This window comes from Aquila chrysaetos, chromosome 11, assembly GCF_900496995.4.
Source record: "Aquila chrysaetos chrysaetos chromosome 11, bAquChr1.4, whole genome shotgun sequence".
NCBI classification, from domain to species: Eukaryota; Metazoa; Chordata; class Aves; order Accipitriformes; family Accipitridae; genus Aquila; species Aquila chrysaetos.
Genome location: NC_044014.1, coordinates 3,609,315 through 3,630,531, shown reverse-complemented (window position 1 = coordinate 3,630,531; position 21,217 = coordinate 3,609,315). Strand labels below are relative to the sequence as shown.

At 42.5% G+C, this 21,217-nt stretch overlaps 1 protein-coding gene across 1 annotated transcript in view; it reads right to left on the bottom strand.

Moving 5' to 3' along the window:
- The window catches only part of ADAM12 (ADAM metallopeptidase domain 12), a 185,998-nt gene extending 165,010 nt beyond the window's left edge, over positions 1-20,988 (bottom strand). The window contains 2 exon segments of the mRNA XM_030030998.2: positions 3,528-3,661; positions 20,766-20,988. Of these exon segments, the coding sequence (XP_029886858.1) occupies positions 3,528-3,661; positions 20,766-20,883 (252 nt within the window). The 5' untranslated portion in view covers positions 20,884-20,988.
- Between the last annotated feature and the right edge of the window lie 229 nt (positions 20,989-21,217).

Here is a 21,217-nt window from a genome sequence, read left to right as displayed (position 1 = left end):
TTAATGCCCACGTGAAATGCTTCCTGCCTAGCGCTTGTCTCTCCAAGAGAAGGCACGTGCTTCAGGCTCCGGTCTAACACAACCAACATTACCTGACCTACAGCTCCTGTGATGCAGGGATCTGGCACACATTAACCAGTGTGTGTCCCTAACAGGGTGTGAGGATAAAAGCTGAAGCCAAACAGATGGTCTTCTAAAAATCTTCCCTAAAGTGTTCTGTGTACTAAAACATCACTTACCCAACTCTCATCAAACTTGGCTTGATTTGCAAGTCTCAAGCCAAGTTTGAAGAAAAATATTTAGCTGGAAACATGCGGGGAAAAGAGTCTTTTTCCTGCACTTGAATAATATAAAAATGAAACAATTTTGTTCAAACCTTAGAAAAAATCTAAGAAAAATAGAACCCAACCCTCTTGGGTTTAAACCAAGCACTGGTGAAAAAAATCGACACAGAATGCAAAGTGATGAACAAATGAAAAAGAGAAGTGGAAGGAGAACCGGAGCTGTAATGTATAATGAGCTATCAACACATTCTATAATGCCCACAAAATTTCAGCAAAGACAGAAATCACATCTGCACCGAATATGGGCAGCTATTGTTTGAAAGCACAGAGCAACGTTGCACAACACTTCAGGGTCCTGATTTCGCTGTCACACACCCACAAATACAGTTACTCATCAGTAGTCCTGACTAGCAACAGCCGGGTACTCAAAATAGTAGCCACTAATTTTAGCAGCATTTTCAGGATTAGCAACAGAATATTATATGCAGTTAATAAAAGAATGTAACTGGGCACCATTGAAATATTCCAACTGAAAATGATCTAAATTTTCTGAATGCAACAAAGGATGCCAAGAGAAATGTTAACAAATACTAACTAAATGATCAGCATTGTACGGTTGCAAAAACATACATGCATTTCCATAGTAACGTCTCGTAAGTATACATATTTTATTTTTTAAATGTGCTTCACTATATTAAGTGTTTGCATGAGCATATGCACCTTTTTAAACAAGAAAGAAGCAACAGCATTTCTGAAATCATATTACCACAATGAGATCCTGGTCTTAGTCTCTTATAGCTTTGACCTGGGGTGGGGAGGGTGGGGAGAAAATTGATCTGTCCGGTAAATGATAGGTTCTCTCCAGAAACAAAACCCTACATTTATACTTAGGGAAACCCAAATTCTTTAAATATAATTTGATTACATGTCTGATTTTAAAATTGGATTTTTCTTACCATTTATTTGAACTATTCTTAGGAAGTACCTAAATTGTTAGATGTCCTGGAAAAAGTACACCCTAACTGTATTAAAGTAAAACCAGGTTAAAGTTAAGTAACTTTTTTATTTTTTTCCTCTCGGTAAATGTAATTTTATTGCTGCTGAAATAGCAGGCCTGTGTGTTTGTGCCATCAGACAGTGTGACTAGTTTCAGCTTTTTTGCTTCTGCTCTGCACAGTGTACTGCATAGACAGCCCTCAACAACAAAGTCATTAGCTTAATAATAATTCCTGACAGATTCTAAATGAGATATTCCAACAGATACTGCAGTGACTCCTGGGGTAAATAAAAGGACAGCTTTATCTTCAGGATGGAAAAGAAAGAGTAGGCTGCACTAAATGACTAGCAGGGTTTCTCAGGGACTAATTGTTAAGCAGGAGTATTTACGATCAATGGATTGGAGAATGGGACTATCATTGCGAGGCAATTATCTATACACAAATAACTTTAATACTTTGGCATTTTTATAACCACCACATTATTTATTTTACTATGTATTCTATTGCAATACCATTCCCCTGGTTACAAGTACACAGTACTTCATACTTTTTTTTACTTCATATAAAATTAAAATAAAACAGAGGAACACTTGGAAATGAGTTGAAGAAAAATAGGTCCTATTTAAGCGTCAAATACAACAGTATTTAACTTTTGTGCTTTTGATCAATATTTATGTGACAAGCTATTCATTACTCTTCTCCTCTACCAGTTTAATGCTGTTGTTCTTCCCACAGCCTGATCTGCACTTTTGTGTATTTAATTTATAACAGTTTCCATGGAAAAGAAGTATTCAAAGAAAAAAAAGTGCTGATACAGCACGTGGATCTTTCTAACAAACCACAAATCTTTTCTAATGTTCATCTTAAACTGAAAGCAATTCTGGGAAACAAATTAATGATATAAATCACATTATCATTACTCACATAAAGATACTCTGTTGTAAGTCTTTCAGAAAGCTACAGTGAGTAGCTAAAAGAACTCTATATGGAGAATGCCTGTTTCTAATTAAATGATCTAAAAATAGAGTTGCACATACATCTAGGACGAAGCCATCTGTGTTATCTCTCTAAGATAAGCCATTATACACCCACAATGATATCCCTTTCATCACTGCAGATATTCAAACCTAGAACTGGCCCTTCTTTCCCATTTAGGAAGGGAAAAAGAAAAAGGAAGGAAAATTTTAGTCCAGACAATGTTTTTTTTTTAAGTCAGATCCCTTGTTTTGAAATCTCTTTTCACACCTACTTCTGTCAATCAGCAGCATGATTCAAAAATGTGTCCCACAAATGGTGACAGTAGTCAGGTAGGATTTCTCCATGAAACACTTTCCAATGCAGTAAAGAAAGCTGTTTCTAATGGGTTGTCTGGGCTGTTTGCATTGTTTGTGTGTGATGTTTTTTGCTTGGTTGTGTGGTTTTTTAAACTATTTAAAAATTTAACTTTTTTCTCCTCATTCTGACAATTAAAAGAACAATACAAAAAGTAAGCTGGAACAAAACAGGACCTGAGTTAAAAAGGTTGGGTAAGAGATTCCCATGATATCTTTGGTGATAAACAACAACAACAACCTGTCTTCATACTTCAAGCAGGAGACCAAGGAGACAGAAAACAGCCCTTTTCTCCTAAAACCAGCTACCTGTATTATCAGCCAATGTCTGAGGGGAAAAAAAAGAGGAAAGCTTATCAGAGCCTGTCAAGAGGGAGAAACAATCCCAGCTTAGTCAGAGCCAGTGACAGATTATCCCCTTGTTAGGCAAAAGGAAAGCAAAGTGTGAAGGGAGACTTGCCCTCGATTGCATTTGGGGGCCATCTCCCACGATGGGCTCCAGGTAATGCCTCAGGCTGCAGTCAACAAAACAACATTATTTACACTTTTCCTTAAAGTTCTTGCTGTCAGACTGTATTTAATCAAACGTGCTTGTTATACTTGCCCCTCCTTCAGTTTTGGGGCTCTTTTGCTGTTGTGTGTGATACAATCTCAAGCAATGGATGTTAGCCTCTTCAAAAAAAATATTTCACTTCAAGCTTCCATTTATGCCATCAGAAATAAGAATGTCACTTTACAGTAGAAAGGTATTCATTTCAAGCAAAGACTTTATCCACTTTCTTAAATTAGGTAAGTAACAATTTTAGACAGCAGACTACAAAAATACAAAAAAACCCACTGTGCATTTACTTTCCCCTAATGCCTTCCAATTGTTATACATCTTACAATAAAATAATAGGCAAAATGAGACTAACCTTTGAATAAATGCCATTTACTGGTCTCCACTGTTCTCCATTCAAAAGGAAGGGAACTGTTATCTCATAATCTTTTGACTGGTCCTTTGGCATCTGCTGTCTTGAGGACTCCAATTTGCTGTCCACATTCTCGCCTAGGGACAGGGAGAAGCACTTCATATTAGTCGGGAACAGCATCTGACAACATGAACCTTGTTATTTAAGGGACCTGGCAGCATATTTCAAAAGGAAATAATTCAGGAAAAGAATTAAACAATAAAACATTGTGGGATCGTACTGTCGATGTCAAAACCTACACAAATTTCTAAGAGAGCTGGGGTTCTGGGAGAGAAGTGTCGAGGTGATTTCCACTGTTGATTAGATGGTGCATTTCTGTAGCAGCAGAAGACAAAGACTGCACGTAAGGAGTAGAGATACCAGGATGCAAAGCTAAAGAGTTGGGATGCAAGACTTAAACAAAAAAATTTGGAGAGGTATTGGCACCACTATTTAAAGTGTTAAATTAATAACCATACTAGAGTTTGGATTTTGTTTTCCATTGAAGATGATAACGGGGGGAATGAAGTAGGTGGCTATCTTTTCAGTGTCATCATTAAGAGGGTAAGCAAGCTGCAGGGATTTAAAAGAGATAATATTTTATCAGGACTATTTTTCCATAATTAAGGTAAGAAATTAGCCTTGATCATTCCACTCCCCAATCCCTCTTCTCCCCATCGCTCTTCCCAGATACAGTTGCACTGGATCAGATCCAAATCAGAGGTGGTAGGAGCGGGGGACAGTGCCCCTGGGAGTGTTACGGGAGCCCTACTCTCCCTGGGGTGAACAAACCCTGCAGCTGCATGACATGGGCTCCCTAAGGGCAGAGAGTGACCCCAGATTTTCCCTTATGTCCTTCCCATTTCTGTGATGGGGTCAGCCGGTCCTCACGCTTTGCGAGTTGGAGTCACGGCATAGATGTAGCAACCCCATCTGGGGTTCCGGAAAGCTCCAAGTTTATCATATGCAGCAGATTTACCATGTTTAATCCTCGGTATTTTATTATCCCCCAAACACTTAATGCACCATCTTACTCTGCTAAACACAGATATGTATGGTTGTACTCCATTTTAACTAGTCTGAACTGTGTACAACAAAAGACTGAATATTTACGTAGCAGCCTCAGCATTTCTATATGGACATGCAACAAGGTCACAAAGTACCGAGAACCCCATAACACCAAGGATGCACATTCTCATTAGTGAGAAAAAAAAAAAAAAAGTCTGGAAGAGAATATAAACTCTCATTGAAATAATGCTCTACTCCCACACAGTCAGATGACTTCAATTCATACTACAATGTCAAAAAGCTATTTGCATGCAACATTTATCAAGTGTTTTTCCTCTCACTAAACATACTAATGGTATTGCGCCTGTCAAAGCAGAGTCCTAAAACCCAGTATCATAGTACAAGAGCTGGAAATGGTATTGAGAATAAATCTTAAAGAGAAGATAGGGATGGCTTCCAGGTGCCGTGGGACAGCCAAAATGCCAGTGGGATTCGCCACACTCTGGACCTACCATCACACTGATCTTTCTGGTGCACTGGGACCCCACGAGGATGACGCCTGAGTCTTCGCTGCTGCTCTAGAGAGGTGTCCATCCATTAAGATGGAGAAAGTCCAGCATCACCTTTCTTCCTCCTTCTCCCCATTGCCTTTGTGCTAGGAGGTGCAGAGGGAAGGCGACAGGGCAGCGTTTTAGCACCTAAACCATGGCTCAGGGCTGAACTATGTATGGGAGTGGGAGAAGAGTGGTAGGGTCAGACCTGCCCACACCGCCCAGTGCTCGGTACTGCCATCCCAGCAACCTGACCTACCCTCTTTGGTCACCTAACACGCTCTGAGGACCAAGAGCTATGTTTTGAGCAAAATGACCCCAAGTTAGTCACCGTTAGAATTAATTTAAAAACATCTATGCAGTCATTACGGTTAAGCCGACATGAGAGGAAGAGAAGTTCAGTATTTTCCAGCATGCTTTTAAAAATATGACACTTTCCCTAAGACACCAAAAAAAGACCAAGATAAAAAGGTAAAGTATATTGGGGAGAGGAAAGTTGCCTGTTATACGGGTGTTCCTGTAGAGAAAGGGTTCTCAGCCCACCCGCAGTGCAGCCCGAGCCCAAGCGCCAGAGGTCTGGGAGGACGCAGTGTCAGCCCTTGAAAGGGATGCTCCAAATCCTGCACACGATTGGGTTCACTCCTGTGGAGGTGTATGAGATACCATCTCATCTGCCTAGCAGGGTCTAGACAGAACCTCACAGCTCTTTATTCTGATTATCAGGCATGAAGCTCCCTGCACAGAACAGAAATTTATGAAGCATATCTCAGAGAAATGAGAAAAGTTTGGCTCTAGCCTGATTTTTTTTTTTTTCTTGGCTCACTAGAGCAGTCTCAACTATATGAATTAAATGACTCAGGCCCTTCTATTATTTTCTAGGATTTGCATTCTGAAAGTTTCATGAGATCTAAGTTTTAAGAAAGCTTATGAGCATACTTTTCCTCCCATGGATGCATTGTCTACATCTCTTCCATGCAGTCTTACACCATGGAGCTGCAGCTAGATATCAGGAAGCATCAAAGTCATTCTGGTATTCCTACCTGTGCAAGTTGCCTTTCTTATTAATTCTGAAAAGCATTAACATCACAACATTACCCGAAACAGAAGAAAAAAGGGAGGAGGAGGAGGGATCAGCATTTGTGCACAGATGTGTTATTCCCTCACTACATGGCATGGTACAGAAAGTGCAACTGCTATAAAAATATCATGGGAAAAGGCAACAATATCTACACAAAGTGCGGATCAGTTTTCCCATTCCTACTTCTATTCCATCACGACAAAGTGATGCTTGCTGTGCATAACAAAGCAAGGTTACAATGAGCAAATTTAATCTTACACACATGCTTATTTATCTGCACACTGAAAATGCATATTGTGCAGAAGTGTTGATAGTCTGGAGACAGACATCAAGACAGGTTTATAGGCAGCAGTTATATCTTTATTGGAAAAGATAATTTATTTGGGGGAAACAAAACAGACAAGCTTTAGGGTTTGCAAACTCTTCTGAAGCCATAGCATTTATAAAACACAAGACCAATTTCTGTCTAGTTGCTTTCCTTCAGCCAAATATTTTGCTGCTTATCTGAATGTTTTTATTTAAATTATTGGGTGTGATAAAAATCACAGCTTCCTGCAGAAGGCAGAGAAAGCACTGCAACCCAGTCACGGGGCCTCATGCTGAGGAGCACTTGGGCACATGCTTAATGTTTTGCACTTGCTTAACTCCCAACTGTCCTCAGGGTGATATATGCACATTACAGTTTCTTTTGTAAATCAAATAATGACGTTTTTTTCTGATTTAACATCATTATATTTACATCCTGTGTATATTTCTGAAAGACTACAAATTGAAGAAACCTGTATAACTGGCAGGTAAACTCTAGATAAGTCTTTAGATATAAAAGTAGGGGGAAGATAAAAAGGTAAATCCTTTAAATAGGATTCTGCAGCTGATTGCAAAGCTTCAAAGAACACGTTGCAGAAAATAAGGGATCACAGCCAACGGAGAGCAACCCACACGTATCCATCTGAGATGGGAAAGATGACGGCATCTAAAGGGCCACTAAGCCTCACCGAACAATGGGACACAGACATAAGAGACATGGGTAGAGGAAGACTCTAAGTCAGGAGAAAAAAAACCCACAAAAAACATAAGAGATTCAGGCCAAAAAACCATAGGCGTAGAAACCGAAGTTGAAGTGTGCAGGGAACTTTGAAAAAATGGGACAAACAGATGCGCAGCCCCAGAGCAGCCCTGAGCCTGAGCAGCGGTGTGGGCTTCTGGGTACGTATAAAGGCTGCTGGCAACCTCAGAGAGCCTTCGGCACGCACGGCCCTCACCTCAGACAAAGTCGGAAACACCTAAGAATTTATCCCAGTGAGGGATACTTCACCCAGTCTCTCGCACAATGGCTGAACAAAACACACTCCCAGTTTTCTTCTGCTGGTTTCGGGCCACCTATCTCTGAGCGTAAGCCCAGCCGTCCCAAAGAGCATCCGAGGGGCACCGCGAGAGGAACGCGGCGGGATGGGACTGGGCATCTGCCCTAACGAAGGGTTTCCATCACCTCGATCACATCCCGTGAGCTCCCGGTGCTGCAGTTCTTCATGTGCGTAGACGTGCTGGTATTTCCTCTCTGCCACTCTTCATCTCCTTTACCCATTTTCATTATGATTTCTTTGAAGCTGGAACCATTAGAGTTGTTTGCATTACATTAATAATGAGGCCTCTTCTCTACAGGGACTCTTGGTATTACAGCAATATAAATAGTGTAATAATTGAAATCAGAGAATTTAAATTTTGGTAACGTGTCATGAGAGGGGAAGAAAATCAGGCCATCTGTATTACCAGAAACTTTTATTAGACCCAGGTTTCCTATCTTTTGTGTCACATGCACCTACTTACTCACCTACTTATTTTCCATTTCAGTGAAATTCTGTCCAGTTCTTCCTGACGCAAGCTCGCCTCCCACTTTTTCACATGAAAAACTTCACAGTTGTGTCTATCTGTTTTCTATTTTCAGCCTGCACTGAAGGTAACGCTTTTGATCCACAAGCAGCCCACAAGCTGATGTAGCGCCCTTTATTCTTTTTTTTTTTTTCAGTAATATAAAAGATACTTTGTACAAATGGTGAGATGAGTAGATGTTATCTGTCAGTGACTTTTGTGCGGCTTAAATATTTTTCATCTGCCATGTACTTCTACAACTTTTCTTCTTTGCACAGTATCATACAAGGACTTGTTGGCAAGGAAGTTAAAAATACTTCTCATCTTTTTGCTTTGTATTTCGGTTCCTCCGAGCTCTGTGCAAAATAAACTCCAAGCATGCAACGTGACATCTTTGTTTAACGGCTGCTGCCTCCTGAAGAAGCCCAGACACACTTCAGATTTGCATTTACTTAAAATTAATAAGCTTTTAGCCAGGCAGTGCAATTTATTTGTCCTTATGATAAACAAAAAGGTGAATGCTCTCAATACTGAGTGGATCTGGATAAAATAGGCTGAAGTGGAAGGAAAAAAAAGAAAATGACCCCCCAGCTGCACACCCCTGCTGTCCTGCTGGTGCTGGTTTTGCTCCCCGCTCCCCTGGCACGGCACAGGAGAGAGGAGTCAGACCTGGGGGGTTTATAAATACCATCCATCTGTGAACATACAGATTTACAACAAAGCCAACGCATGATGCTGTGCTTCCTTCCCATTGTGGATGTGCGCCTTCTGGGAGTCCCATCCGCACATCTTGTCCCACACACATGAACATGATTCTTTTAGGGTCCCGAGGCACCCAAGGGCTCTTACAGCCCCAGCACCCCAGTAAAACCCAGTCCAGGGCCGATGGCCCCAGCCCCAGCGAAGCTGCGGGATGCTCCAGCCCCGACCACAGCCCTCTCCCCGGCACATCGCGCCCAGACGCCCTTCATGTCACCCACTGCAGTTACTGCCGAGTTATGAAAATAACACTAGCGGCGGACTAAAAAAGGCTAAATTAAATTAAATTATATTATCATTATGTTACCTTTCATATTACAAATGGGCTCGAAATTGTAAGTCACAGCCTATCTACTTTTTCCTCTGCAACAAAACACGAATGCACCGGAATAATCTTAGGATAGAAAAGAATAATAGAACTGAGTAATCTTCCTGCAAACTGAAAACAGCTAACGGCACTGCTCAGTATCTCAGGGCTTTGGCAATGCCGTGGAAGACAGAAAGGGCGTACTTTATCCATTTCCCTCCTTGTTGTCCTCAGCTTCCTCAGCTTAGTTCACAGGCAGTGGGATCCACGATTGGGACGGGTCATTTGCATGGTTCCTTCCTACGGAGGAAGGGCAATATACATGGCTGCATCCAGCACTCACCGGACCATCGGCAATTAGTGTTGTGGCAGGGAACCGAGGCATCCCCACAGGCTCTGCTGCCAGACAGCTTCCCCATAGCCCAGGATACCCTGGGTCTGCTCTGTGCCACCAGCCCCAGCAAGCTGGGCAGGAATCCCAGCAGGACCACTACTGCCGGCAGGGATGCCCATCAGATGGGAAAGAGCTTTATCCCCCTCGTCGGTCGCTTTTCTCTCATGTCTTAGTCGGGACAATTCTTGTATCATCTCCAGACTCAAAGTAGAACATTTTAATCCAAAATGATCAAGCTTACACACTGAGAGAGGAGGACCAAGCATTTGCCCTTCAAGATGGGGGTGAACTTAGGAAATTTAAGAAGGGGGCGAAACTGGGTAAGGAGTAGAGACTACCCACCAAGCACATCGCTAACCAACCAGGTAATGGAAGGTTTCTACCAAGGTTCAGTAAGAAAATGTATTAGGATCAGTCTTAGTATTTCTGTCAGCAACCTTTACTCGATGTGCCCGAGCGTCCTCCTGAAATCCAGTGCTCCAAGTTAGGAGATGATGTCTGCACAGAGAAGGACAGGAATATTACAAAAGAATCCAATAACTTGCAGGCTGGAGCAAAGGGCTGAAACCAAGTAGTACAGAATGGAGGGTCGTACCCTCAGGGACTAGCAAGTTTTCTGCTCTAAGCAGTAATCTTCGAAGGCAAACGACACCAGAAAGACCCATACATGCTATTCAGTATAACATTGATGTCACATGAAGCAAAGACAGCCCTGGAACAATGAGTCAAAAGGGGATTTTCCAGTGAATATCAGATATTGAAGTTACTCCTGAGAGTAAGCGATAGAAGCGCATCTGGAATACTGTGGGCATTTCTCCTCACCTACATTCATGAAAGATTAATTCAGCCTGGAGCTGGTGGATTGGAAAGGCCGCCAGGGTGAGCAGGGAAGTGGAAAGACTGAATTACAAGAAAGGAACTAAAAGAATTATTTTGCATAATCTAGAAAACCAAAGATGACAGGACCCATGGTTGTCCTTTAGCTTTATCTACCTCTTGGTATTTATCTTGCCAGTGCTGATATATTTATAGATGGAAAGAACATAAAGTGGCTGTACATAGAGTTAGATAGGATTGCAGTATAGAACTTCTGAGCAAAGAGGATCGCATCCAGGTCTTGTGCATCAAGGAAAAAAAAATTAAACATGAACTTGCTTTAAATGGAAATTGTTAACATTAGGACTCAGACTATATCATGCCAAAAAAAAAAAAAAAAAAAAAAAAAAAAAAAAAAAAAAAAAAAAAAGTGTCAACTATCCAACTATCTGGCCAAGGAGTGGGGACGTGTGCTTCCAGTCCTCTATTTCACTCCATCTTCTAGCAAAAGCCAAAACATTACCCAAGCTAAACATTATCCAGGCAGAGATCTTGCTGAAACCACCTTCTAGAATGGTACCCATCCTATTTGACAGGAAAAATAATAAACTGCCACTTATTAATACAACAAAAAAGCAAAATATAATAATGTCTGATAAGAAATATGAAAATGCTGCAAAATTAAGCAGTACAAGATTTCCAGTGCATAATGGTTAAAGAAAGCAAGCCCAGTAACTTGCATAGGGTCAAATAAGCAATAGCTTGCCTTAAAGTCAACCATCCATCCATCTTAAATTTTACACTAACCACCAGCTGAAAACACAGACACCCTCTCAAAAGAAGGGACAAAAATCAGAAACTCCACCACACTGATAAGGTACATCCCATTATCCCACTGACAGCATTTACACAGCTTTAAAAAAGACAGCACATAACATGCCAGAATCTGCCCTTATCTGTGTGTAAGCACAAAAGTCTGGGCAAGATTTGACTGTGCATAAAATAAAAATCTTATCTCCTGCAGTAAAGTTTTTATTAGTTCAAAATCATAAATTATTTTTCCAACTAACCTTTGCACATCTAAGCAGTACATTGATTCTTTCTACAAAATCTAGTAAAGTTAGTCCTTTCATGGCCTGCCTGGAAAATAATTATTTAAAAAAAAAAAAAAAAAAAAAAAAAAGGCAAGCCACCTAACTAAACACAAAGTTTTACTTGTTTCTCACTCCTCCCCCATTCCCAAACCCAAGACCTCAGGCATTTAAGCACAAGTAACTTTTGGAAAGCAACTAATTCCATGGATCTTCCTGGGCTTGAATCTTGTCTTTTCCTTCACATTGCAAAATTACTACTCATGTACAAAATTTTTAAAACATCAAAAGTCAGCAAAGGTCTTTGATGAGCCTGAGGACAGGCAGCAGCAAGACCACTCCACACATTTCTGAATTTAATTTTCTGTTCTTTCTGCTTCTAATGGAAAAAGATCCTTTCTCCAGCTTGACAGGTCTGTCAACTTTGAACTGATCTGTGTACAACTTTGCAGCGTGTCCACTTGATCTTTCACACTAAGCAGCTTCACGAGCCCTGACTGCTCGGATGAGAAATAGGAGTTTGAGACGCACTGATCCCCTTTAACTAAACAGCATCAAAAACATGCTTTTTAATATTTCAGTTTTATAATTCTAAGAACTATCTCCTGTCATCACTTGTTCTTGCATGAGTTATTCCCTTCCTAAATCTAATTCTGCTGATGAAATAATCTGCGACAGGAAACAGCCCTCCCACCCCTCCCCCACAAAATCCCATAAACTCCATGGAAAAAGTCATGTGTTCAACATTTTAATATGGACACGGGAGTGAAAGCTTAAATTTGAAGGTAACTTGCTGTTCTTCTCCACCAAAGGCTCTGCTGTCAGTGTCACTGCGCGACCAGCTGAACAAACTAATGACACATTTTAAGGCAAAAAATAGGGAGAGAGGGGAAAAAAAGAAAAATAAAATGTTCATTGTGGAACATACCCCCTAAGCAGTTGGATCATCTTAATCTTCAAGCTTCTGTAATACAACTGTTGGAAGGCTCTAAGTCTGCGCACAATAAAGTGCTTTATTCAGGGAACCATATGACTCCATCAGTCATTCAAGCACATGTTTGGCACAGATTGAAAGTGAAAAGCATAGCTAAGTCAAATATTTCAAAACTGAACTTGTCTTTCTAACACACATGGTTTATATATTGGTGTAATATCTATATAACTTTTCAGTTCTCATATACGGTAATGTCATGGCTAAAGTACAAAATGATGTCTGCTGCACTAGGCAGCATCACGCTTCTTGGGAGTTAACACATGCCAAAAAGCCATTTACTAGAAAATTAAAAGGGAACTATCACACTTGACAGGTCCTCAAGAAAACTGTAAAAATAGCTTTTGTTCATTCTAATTCTTGAATATCTATTTCCCGAATCAGGATGCTACACCGTTCTTTGCTAGAGAGCTGTGCTGTAACAAATCCAGGACAGCCGGTTCCTTCCTCATCACGCGCCCGAGATCGGTCCCCTCTGTTTGCAGATGAAATATTGCTTATCGTACAGAGTTACTCCTGCTGATGCAAATGCGATTAAAGCAATCTTGGGAGAGCACAGTGTGATTAAAGCATAAGTAATGTGAGAAGGATTTGGGCTCTCATTATACAAAATACATATTGAAATGCACTCAAGGAAAGAAGCCAGTATATCTCAATATCCTCCCTGTTCTCGAGAACAAAATGTGACAAGTGGAGTTTTGAGAACAACATTTGCCATTGACTGCAGGAGGGGGCAGGGAAACTGCAGAACATTTCAAATAGTGAAAACCAAGCTTTATTACGTGTATAGAATATATACATATACTATAGTTGGGAAACAGCTGTCCGGCCTCATTTGTGATGTTGTTATGTTTGACTGAAGAATTACTATTCAGGGCCAGTCCAAAGACAGCGTTGTCTTTTTTTCCTAGAAGAGAACATTTCAAAATATGAGAGAAATAAAGCAGCGAAGCATTGAACTGGAGGGCATTTCGGCACACCAGGTCGTGGGTACGTATTGAGAAGTTCCCCCCACGGAAGAGCTCAGTGCTTGGAGTTCACAGAAGAGGGCGAGTTGTAAATGCAAGATTCAAACCCAAAGTAGCTTTGAAAAGTAAGTGACATAAGGGCTTTGGAGAACTTCTGTCCTCTTGCAGAAGAACCTGTTTTAAGCTTGCTTCTTTTCCAAGCCCTGATGCACACCACATAGAATGACTGCACCAATGTTTCTCGTGAAAACTAGCAGGACAGGACTAATAACAGGTGAAAAATACCGAGGGTTTCACAATGCCTTTCCCACAGGTATTTCCAGGATGCCATAGTGAAGGATGTCTCATCTTAACCCAGCATCACCCCAGCATCGTCCTAGCATAGGCACTACTGGGGCACATCTGCTTCTTTCTAAACAGCTGCTCCTTCCCCAAAGGATCCCAGTCCCAGAGATTCTCATGTGGATTATAAACTCAGCCTCACACCCGCCAGCATCAGCAAGGCAGCACCTAACAAAAACACTTGCTCAGGAAGAGGAAGAGTAACCTGTGCTTTACAAGCACAGACACAACTAATCCATAGAGCTCCAATGTCAAAGAAAAAAGTACTGAATATATTCACTTTTCAGCAATGAGTCCACATAATTACACGGACATCCAGATCCAGAGTTCGTCTCCAGCTCTGCCCCTCAAACCCTCGAGAAAGGCCGCTTTCCACTGAACAAAATTCAAAATTACTCCACAAAATACAATTTCCTCTCGGTCTTTTAAAAGGTACAGTACAATCCTTTTCTCCAATGATTTACTAGCCTCCCTCACTGAGTACAAGGAACCCTTAGCATAGCTGTATTGAGGGATGTTCCTTCCCGTATACAATCATCGGTGAAAAAAACTATTGAGTGGGAGTTTGAGTTGTGCTCGTCACATGCACACAAATCCTTCATTCAGACGTTCTCTGGGAAATCACACCGAAAACACAGCAAATCCAGCTGAAGCAAATTTCAGTATTAATTTAGGTAAACGTGCATGGGAAATGATTTGTAGTTCTTTCCCAAGCCTAGCAAATGAGCTACTGGGCTGGGGAGTTAATCATCCATCATGCATTTTTGTTTGTATGGGGAATACCTGCTACTCGCATTACACAACAGCAGAAAAAGAAAAATTAACTGCACCTGTACTAACATAAGCTGTCACCGAAGTTTGCCTTCCTATTTTTTGAAACGTGAATGAACAGAAAACTTAGAGTTACTTAATGTTCTTGAAGCCACCTATCCTGCTCAGGTTTATGTGTGTGACCTCACAACAAATGTCACCATAAGCACTGGATCGGTCCATAACTCCTGACTTTCACAGGCTTCTTCAGGAGAAAAGCTACAGGAGCAATGAACATTTATTTTTATTGTTTCCTCAGGGCAAGATATCTCCCCGGGTCACTAACACAGCTTTGCTCATCTAGCCTCTGATCCTGTCAAGCAGATTTTAAATGAATAGCACAGAACATCAGCACCAGGTTGTACTGATCCCAGCTGAGGATCAGACCCACAAACAAGGAACGTACACGACACAAAATAAATAGACAAGCTCCTTCTTTCTAAAGTGTGAAGATTTCTTCTGCAATGGCCCTGCCCTTTCCCCTCAACCACAAGTGTTTACCCAAAGTGTATCTTCAGTGGGGTGCATTTTCCTCACTTAAGAGGCAATAGATGAAGAAATAAATACTCTTTCACTTGGAATGCTTACCTCATGCTTTAAAAACCCTGTCAAAATGCAAGAGCGGTTTTTAACCTGGATACAATTTAATGCCTTCCAATTCAAAAAGGAACGTGGATCAGAAGTGAGGTGCTCTACCCTTCCCTATAAGCTGCAGAGGCCACATTTTATTCTCAGCTGTAGCTCTGTCACTGCAGTGCTCTCAATGGCAGAAAAGGAAGGCAATATAGACTTACATAACCTGGACTGAATAGTTCTCCTCCTCACGTCTTCTAATCCTTGAAGTAACAGAGGATCTTTAGCACACTACCATCACTGCACACAGACAGTGCTGCTGAATAAAGATATTGGTGATGCTCAGCTCCACGCACGCTCAGGCCCATATGCTCACCTTATTAAATGTAGCATTATGACAAAGTCCAGTTTTTTTATTTTTTTAATTTTTTTTTTTTTTTACATGCCTCTGTCAAAATGAAATCCCGTAAACACTTGGATTCGGTGAAGTTTATATTCTAATATATTCTTTCAAAGGTAAGCAGTCACACATGAGGTTTATTTCTCTTGCTTGATCAGCTGTTTTCAGAATTAGAACACATTAAATAGAAGTAAGAAAACAGCAAAATTTCACCATTGTCAGAAGAAGGTTTTTCACTTAATGCATATGACATGTACTATTAGACTAAATTTACAGGGACTGACAAAAATTCCTCTTAACAAATGTCTCAAAATAAACTAGTTAAAGATTCTTTTGTGCCAAATTCTGCATCCAGCTTTTTATGTCTTGCTGTTTATCATCCAGCATGGTTAACAGGTCATGAAACATTTCACTTCTTGCCTTATTAGATCATATATTTTGGACAAGAAAGAATGTGTTCGTCTAATCAACGGTTTCATGATGTTGACCTTGTGAATGGACAATCCCCCACCCCCAATCTAACCAAATATTTGTCATCCTAGCTCCAAGTCATGGAAAGCAGCAAACTCATTTATATGGGGTGTAAAAAATTAATGAAACAACATGAAGTGTTTTAGCAGAGGAGTCAGCATTTCTGATTAGATGATGCAGTTCATCAAGTCACTTTCTGAAGCTCCGATGCCGACATCACACTCGATGTCAACGTAGTCTCACACTCTTACGTGACACTAAAAAGAGAAGGGTCAACGTCTGGGAGCAGGGTTCTCCTAAGAAACAACACCTTTTCTCAGTTAGTGTGACCCTTTTATCAAAAAGGTAAAAATTTAGTACAATTGAAGCACTTTGCTCTGTGTTAGGCAGAAACAAAAGGGGTTGTCCTTTTGGACTGCACCGTCCTGTCAAGAATCAACTGCAACCCTCTAACAGACTTACTCAAGGCGTGGATTATTAATTTAGTTTGTCATAGATTGGCCCTGGAGACTCAGCAGGGCCCATGAGAAGCCTCTGCAGGTGCGATTAAGGCCTTTAGTGTCATAAAGTTTTGGAGATGATGTGCTTTTGTCCTAGGAGTAATCGGAAAACCTGATTGAAATGCAGGTACAATGTGCATGCAACAGGAAGAACAAAATCTGAGATGATGTGGAGTAAACCACAAGAACTTGTAGAGGAAAAAAAGCCATCAGAAAAAGGGATTAAATAAAAAATCCCTCCAATATGACTAGCATGAAGGGCCTGGCATCCCTAGCAGGACTGGATGCTGCCCGAGATACAGAGCTGGGGAGAGCCTGCTGGCGTAGCAGAGCCTGGCCGTATAAACGTAACAGGATTTCAGACCTATTTGCAAACACCCTAGAACTGCCACTTCGTGGTTTACAACAATTCTCACATCGAAAGTCGACAGAAAACCCACCTCGTCAGCCCTCAAACACGCAGTCTCCGAAAGTCAGGTTCTCGGACGGGAGGTTTGGCAGCACCCTCCGCGGAAGCTGGGCTGTTAAAACACCCTGGACACACGCGTGAGGGTTTGCTCCTCCGTCCCGCGCCGGCCGTATCCTGCTGCCTGCTTGGCAAACGCAGCTTGCTGCTCGCCATTCGCACGCAGCACCGCAGCCCTGGAGTGCAAACGGTGCTGCCCAAAAGGATGCACGCGAATACTAATTGCCCAGCTGGACTCCTTGGGTGATCTGCACTGGCAGCGTGAGATATGCTAGAAACGTAGGGACCGCTGGTGATAAATCTGTCAGGATTAGGATACGCGAGGTCTGAACAAGGCTGGTGGAGGACCAAAAAAGCCTTTGCGTGAAGTCAGCCTTTTAAAAACAGAATTTCATGATCAATAGCAGCGGTAGCAGCTGACAGCCTCAGTGGAAGTAACAGATAAACACAGCCCTGATCCGCTGCAGTCACTCACGTGTCACCAGAAAAGTGCACCGGGGCAGCCTCTGCGCCGCACGCAGGATGAAAAGCCGCCCAAAACGTAGCCTGTCAATCATTAGTTCAAGGATGCTCTTTGTGGCTGGATGGCGACCTTTCCAAAAATCTCAAGGAAAGGAAGACATGAGATGTCCGACAAAACACCAGCGAGCAACCCGGCAGCTCCCCAGCGAGTGGGAGAGTTAATGATGCGAACACGATTTGACGAGTGGGCAAAATATCCTCAGCTGGTGTATTTTGGCATGGATCTATGGAGCCCCATGGACAGTGACAGCTCATGCCAGGCTATCTGCAGGGGACCTGATAGGGATAATCGTCAGACAAGAAGGTGATTATGCACAGACCGTAAATATCTGCCACAAACGCTGGAACAGTTTGAAAGAAGACAATATTTGAAAGTGAGCTCTAAAACACAGAATGTGTTGGAGAAATCAGGTTTAAAGCGAGAGACAAGGAACGATTTCTTCTTCTGTAATTTATCTCCATTACAGGCAATGCAGTTGCAATCAGTAACAAAACTAAAATCTCACAGAAAAGTTGTTTTAATAGAAGGTACAGAATTTTCGACAGCAATTTTAGGATTTTCTTTTTTTTCTGCTCTTCTTCCAGCTAACACCTAATATCCAAAAGAGATTGAAGAGTTTCTACATACACACTAATTTGGAGTTTACCTTTATACACCATCACTTTCATTGTCTGCCCTGCAGATACAGGAAGGCCTTGACTCTGCAAAAAGCTTATACAGATATAGACTTAAAGGCATTTGACTAAATCTGTAAGATCAGAGCTTATCCTACTAGATATTATCCTCCACCAGCATAGGAAAGCTCATTTTGCTCTGTTGAGGCTGCTACTTCAGCTAGTTTTCCTTTTTGTCCGTGAGGTCCTTAGCCAGCAACCAAGAGCTAGCAACACTGAAAATGGGAAAAGGCAATTGTAAAACCATAAAAATTGGAAAGGAAACTAAAAGTGAGTGGCAAGGCTGCTTTTAAGTTGTCTAGCTCATAACCTGATAATTTCTGTTTAATATCAGAGTTGTTACTAGGGCAGTCCCACATTACGCATGCCTCTTGCCACGTTTCAAAACCGATTTTCAAAGGCATATCATAACTTAAACTCCTGTCTTAATCACTAAGCATGTGTTTATGTAAAAATTAGGATGTCCTGGCAGCACCTCAAATCACTAACACCGGGCCCAGAGCAGTCGCAGCAGTAAAGCCAGCTGAGGTAGAAGTTGCAAAGCTTCAGAACGCCCGGTCGAGATGCGTGCCAGCACAGCTAAGAGGACTTTTCGTCACCGGGCAGCTTTGCTGGGTCTAGAAGCACGCGGCTGTAACTTTCAGCACCTCTGCGACCAAGAAAGCAGCACATGCTCTGGCAAAGCTAAAGCTGTTCTCTACTTCCACAGGAAAAAAATGGAATTTAAAGAAGAGGATGCTCGCTGAGCACACTGGCTGCAGATGCAAAAGAGCAAGTTATACACACGTTATGGAAAGGAGTAGGAAAGACGTAGCAAAGCGAACCCAAAATCCAGCTGAGCTGCGAGGGTCAGCAAGCACTGCTGTTGCTCAAGCTTAGACATCTGAAGATGGGCCCCATAAAGCTGAGCAGCTGACGCAAACTTTACAGAGAGCTTAATCCCTCAACGCAAACGTAACCTTAGAGCTTCAGCTTGGCTCTTAGGGAATCCCCAAACACAGGTAACAGGATTTCCACCCCCACGTACCATTCCGCTCTCTCATCTCTGTGCTAGACCTAACCCACCTACAGTCTGCCCCCTTATTTTATTGTAGGGACAACTACTTTGAGGTATGTTCATTTCTTCATTTCTGTCGTACGTGAATGCCTGAAGCATCTTATCTCAAATTTTCCTGGATGTGTACTCAAGTTTACCCTCTCCTAGCACACCTCCAAGATGTGGAAGGACCTGGCCAGCCCCAGTGGCTCCCACCCTCAGAGGAGGGGTACGTGCTGCCTCCACCCAAACCAACCCACCTTCCACCCACGCAAAGGGAACAGCCACGAGGGGACCTACTTCTCCTCATCTACCTAAGAATTTCTGCAGCTTTTATCCCCAGTATGCTGATTTGGTGTAAATACAAACGTTGACAAAGAGAAATTAAGACCCCCTCGCAAAGGCAAAGCAAAGCTTCGACTCCTGTTAATTTATTAGCATAAATCCTAGGTGCTCAATTAAATGCAACACCTTGCTCTGTCTACCCCAGGATTTCAACGTGCTGGCTAACATGATAACGTATATCTCTATCTTTCTCTTAGCAAGTCCAGAGCCAAAGTCCCAGTGAAAGTTGCTGTGCATAAATTTGGAGCCAAGCAAACATTTACAAAGTTTAAAGTTACAATGAAAAAAAAGACCCAAGACAAGAGTTTGTAGTAACACATAGGGACACGCGTACTCTTCAGCGCCGTTACATATATTTACACAAGAGAATCTCCCTCCCTCTCTCACGTAAAATATGCACTGTCAGCTGCCGCTTAATGAAGAGGACAGGGCCTGGGCCCTCCAGTGATTCCTGAATAAGCCCCAGCCTTGCTGTACAAAGACACAAGTCACTTTTTCTAGGCTGTTCCCCCCTCTGTAACACGGATATCACAGAGCCAGCACTGCAAAACATCTCTAAAACTGAAGCCACCGGTCCCTGACTTGCCTTCCCTTTGAATGAACGTAGCGGCGACTAAACTTTTACCCAGCAAGGACGCTTTTACCATCAGTATTTGGCTTTTTTCGGGCAATTTTTCCCAGCTGAAAACAAGAGTCCAAACTCCGAGAATCCTCTCAAACCCTGAATTCAGCCTCAGCCCGCTGGGGGGGGGGAGCTGTTTGCAGGGGACCCTTAGGGGATAACCGCTCCCCCCCCCCCGCAGCGGGGACCCCCCCAGGGCACCCCCCGGGGCAGGGACACGAGTGGGGTTGGGGTGGGGGGGGGGGTGCCGGGGGACGCAAACCGGAGTTTTTCGGGGAAAGCCTTGGAAATCCTCACTCCGCGCAGAGGAGCGGGAGTTACGCGGTCCCAGCCCGGTACCGGGACGCCGAGCCCCCCCCCCCCCCCCCGGCGCAACCGCGGAGCGAAGCGGGGAGGGGGGCGGCGGAAGAAACGCGGCGGGGGGCGCAAATTCAGCGGCGGGGGGAAGCGGGGGGCCGCTGCTGGGTGCGCTGACTTTTGTTAAAAAGCATTTCTCTGCTGCTGGTGCCCTTAAAATGGAGCGTGGGGTGAGGAGGTATCGCAGGAAAAAATAAAATAAAATTTAAAAAAAAAAAAACCAAACCTCTTTCTAGATCTCGCTAACTTACCTTGAGCTCTGGGGGATGCTAAAAAGAGCCAGCTGAGGCTCAGCAGCAGCATGGAAATCTGGGCTGGGGGGTGCGGAGGAGGGAAGCGCTGCTGCTCTGCATGGAGACGCTTTGACATCTTAGCCCAGACTGAGGGAGACAAACTTTCATCAGCTGGGGCTGGAGAGCAGCACCATAATATACAGTTACAGAGAGGAGCGAGCTGGGACTCAGGATGTGAGAGATTTCCTGCATGCAGTTAACTCCAAAACCCCTCCTGCTCCTCCTGCATGAGCTGCTGATGAGTTGGGCTTTGCTTTCTTAGGGGGAAAAAAAAAAAAAAAAAAAAAGAGTTTTTTGGTTTTTGGTTTTGTTTTGTTTTTTTTTTTTTAAAGAGGTTTGGGTTGGTGGTGGGGGTTGTTTTTTGGGGTTTTTTTTTTTGCTTTTTTTTTTTTTCCCCTCTTTTTGGCAAG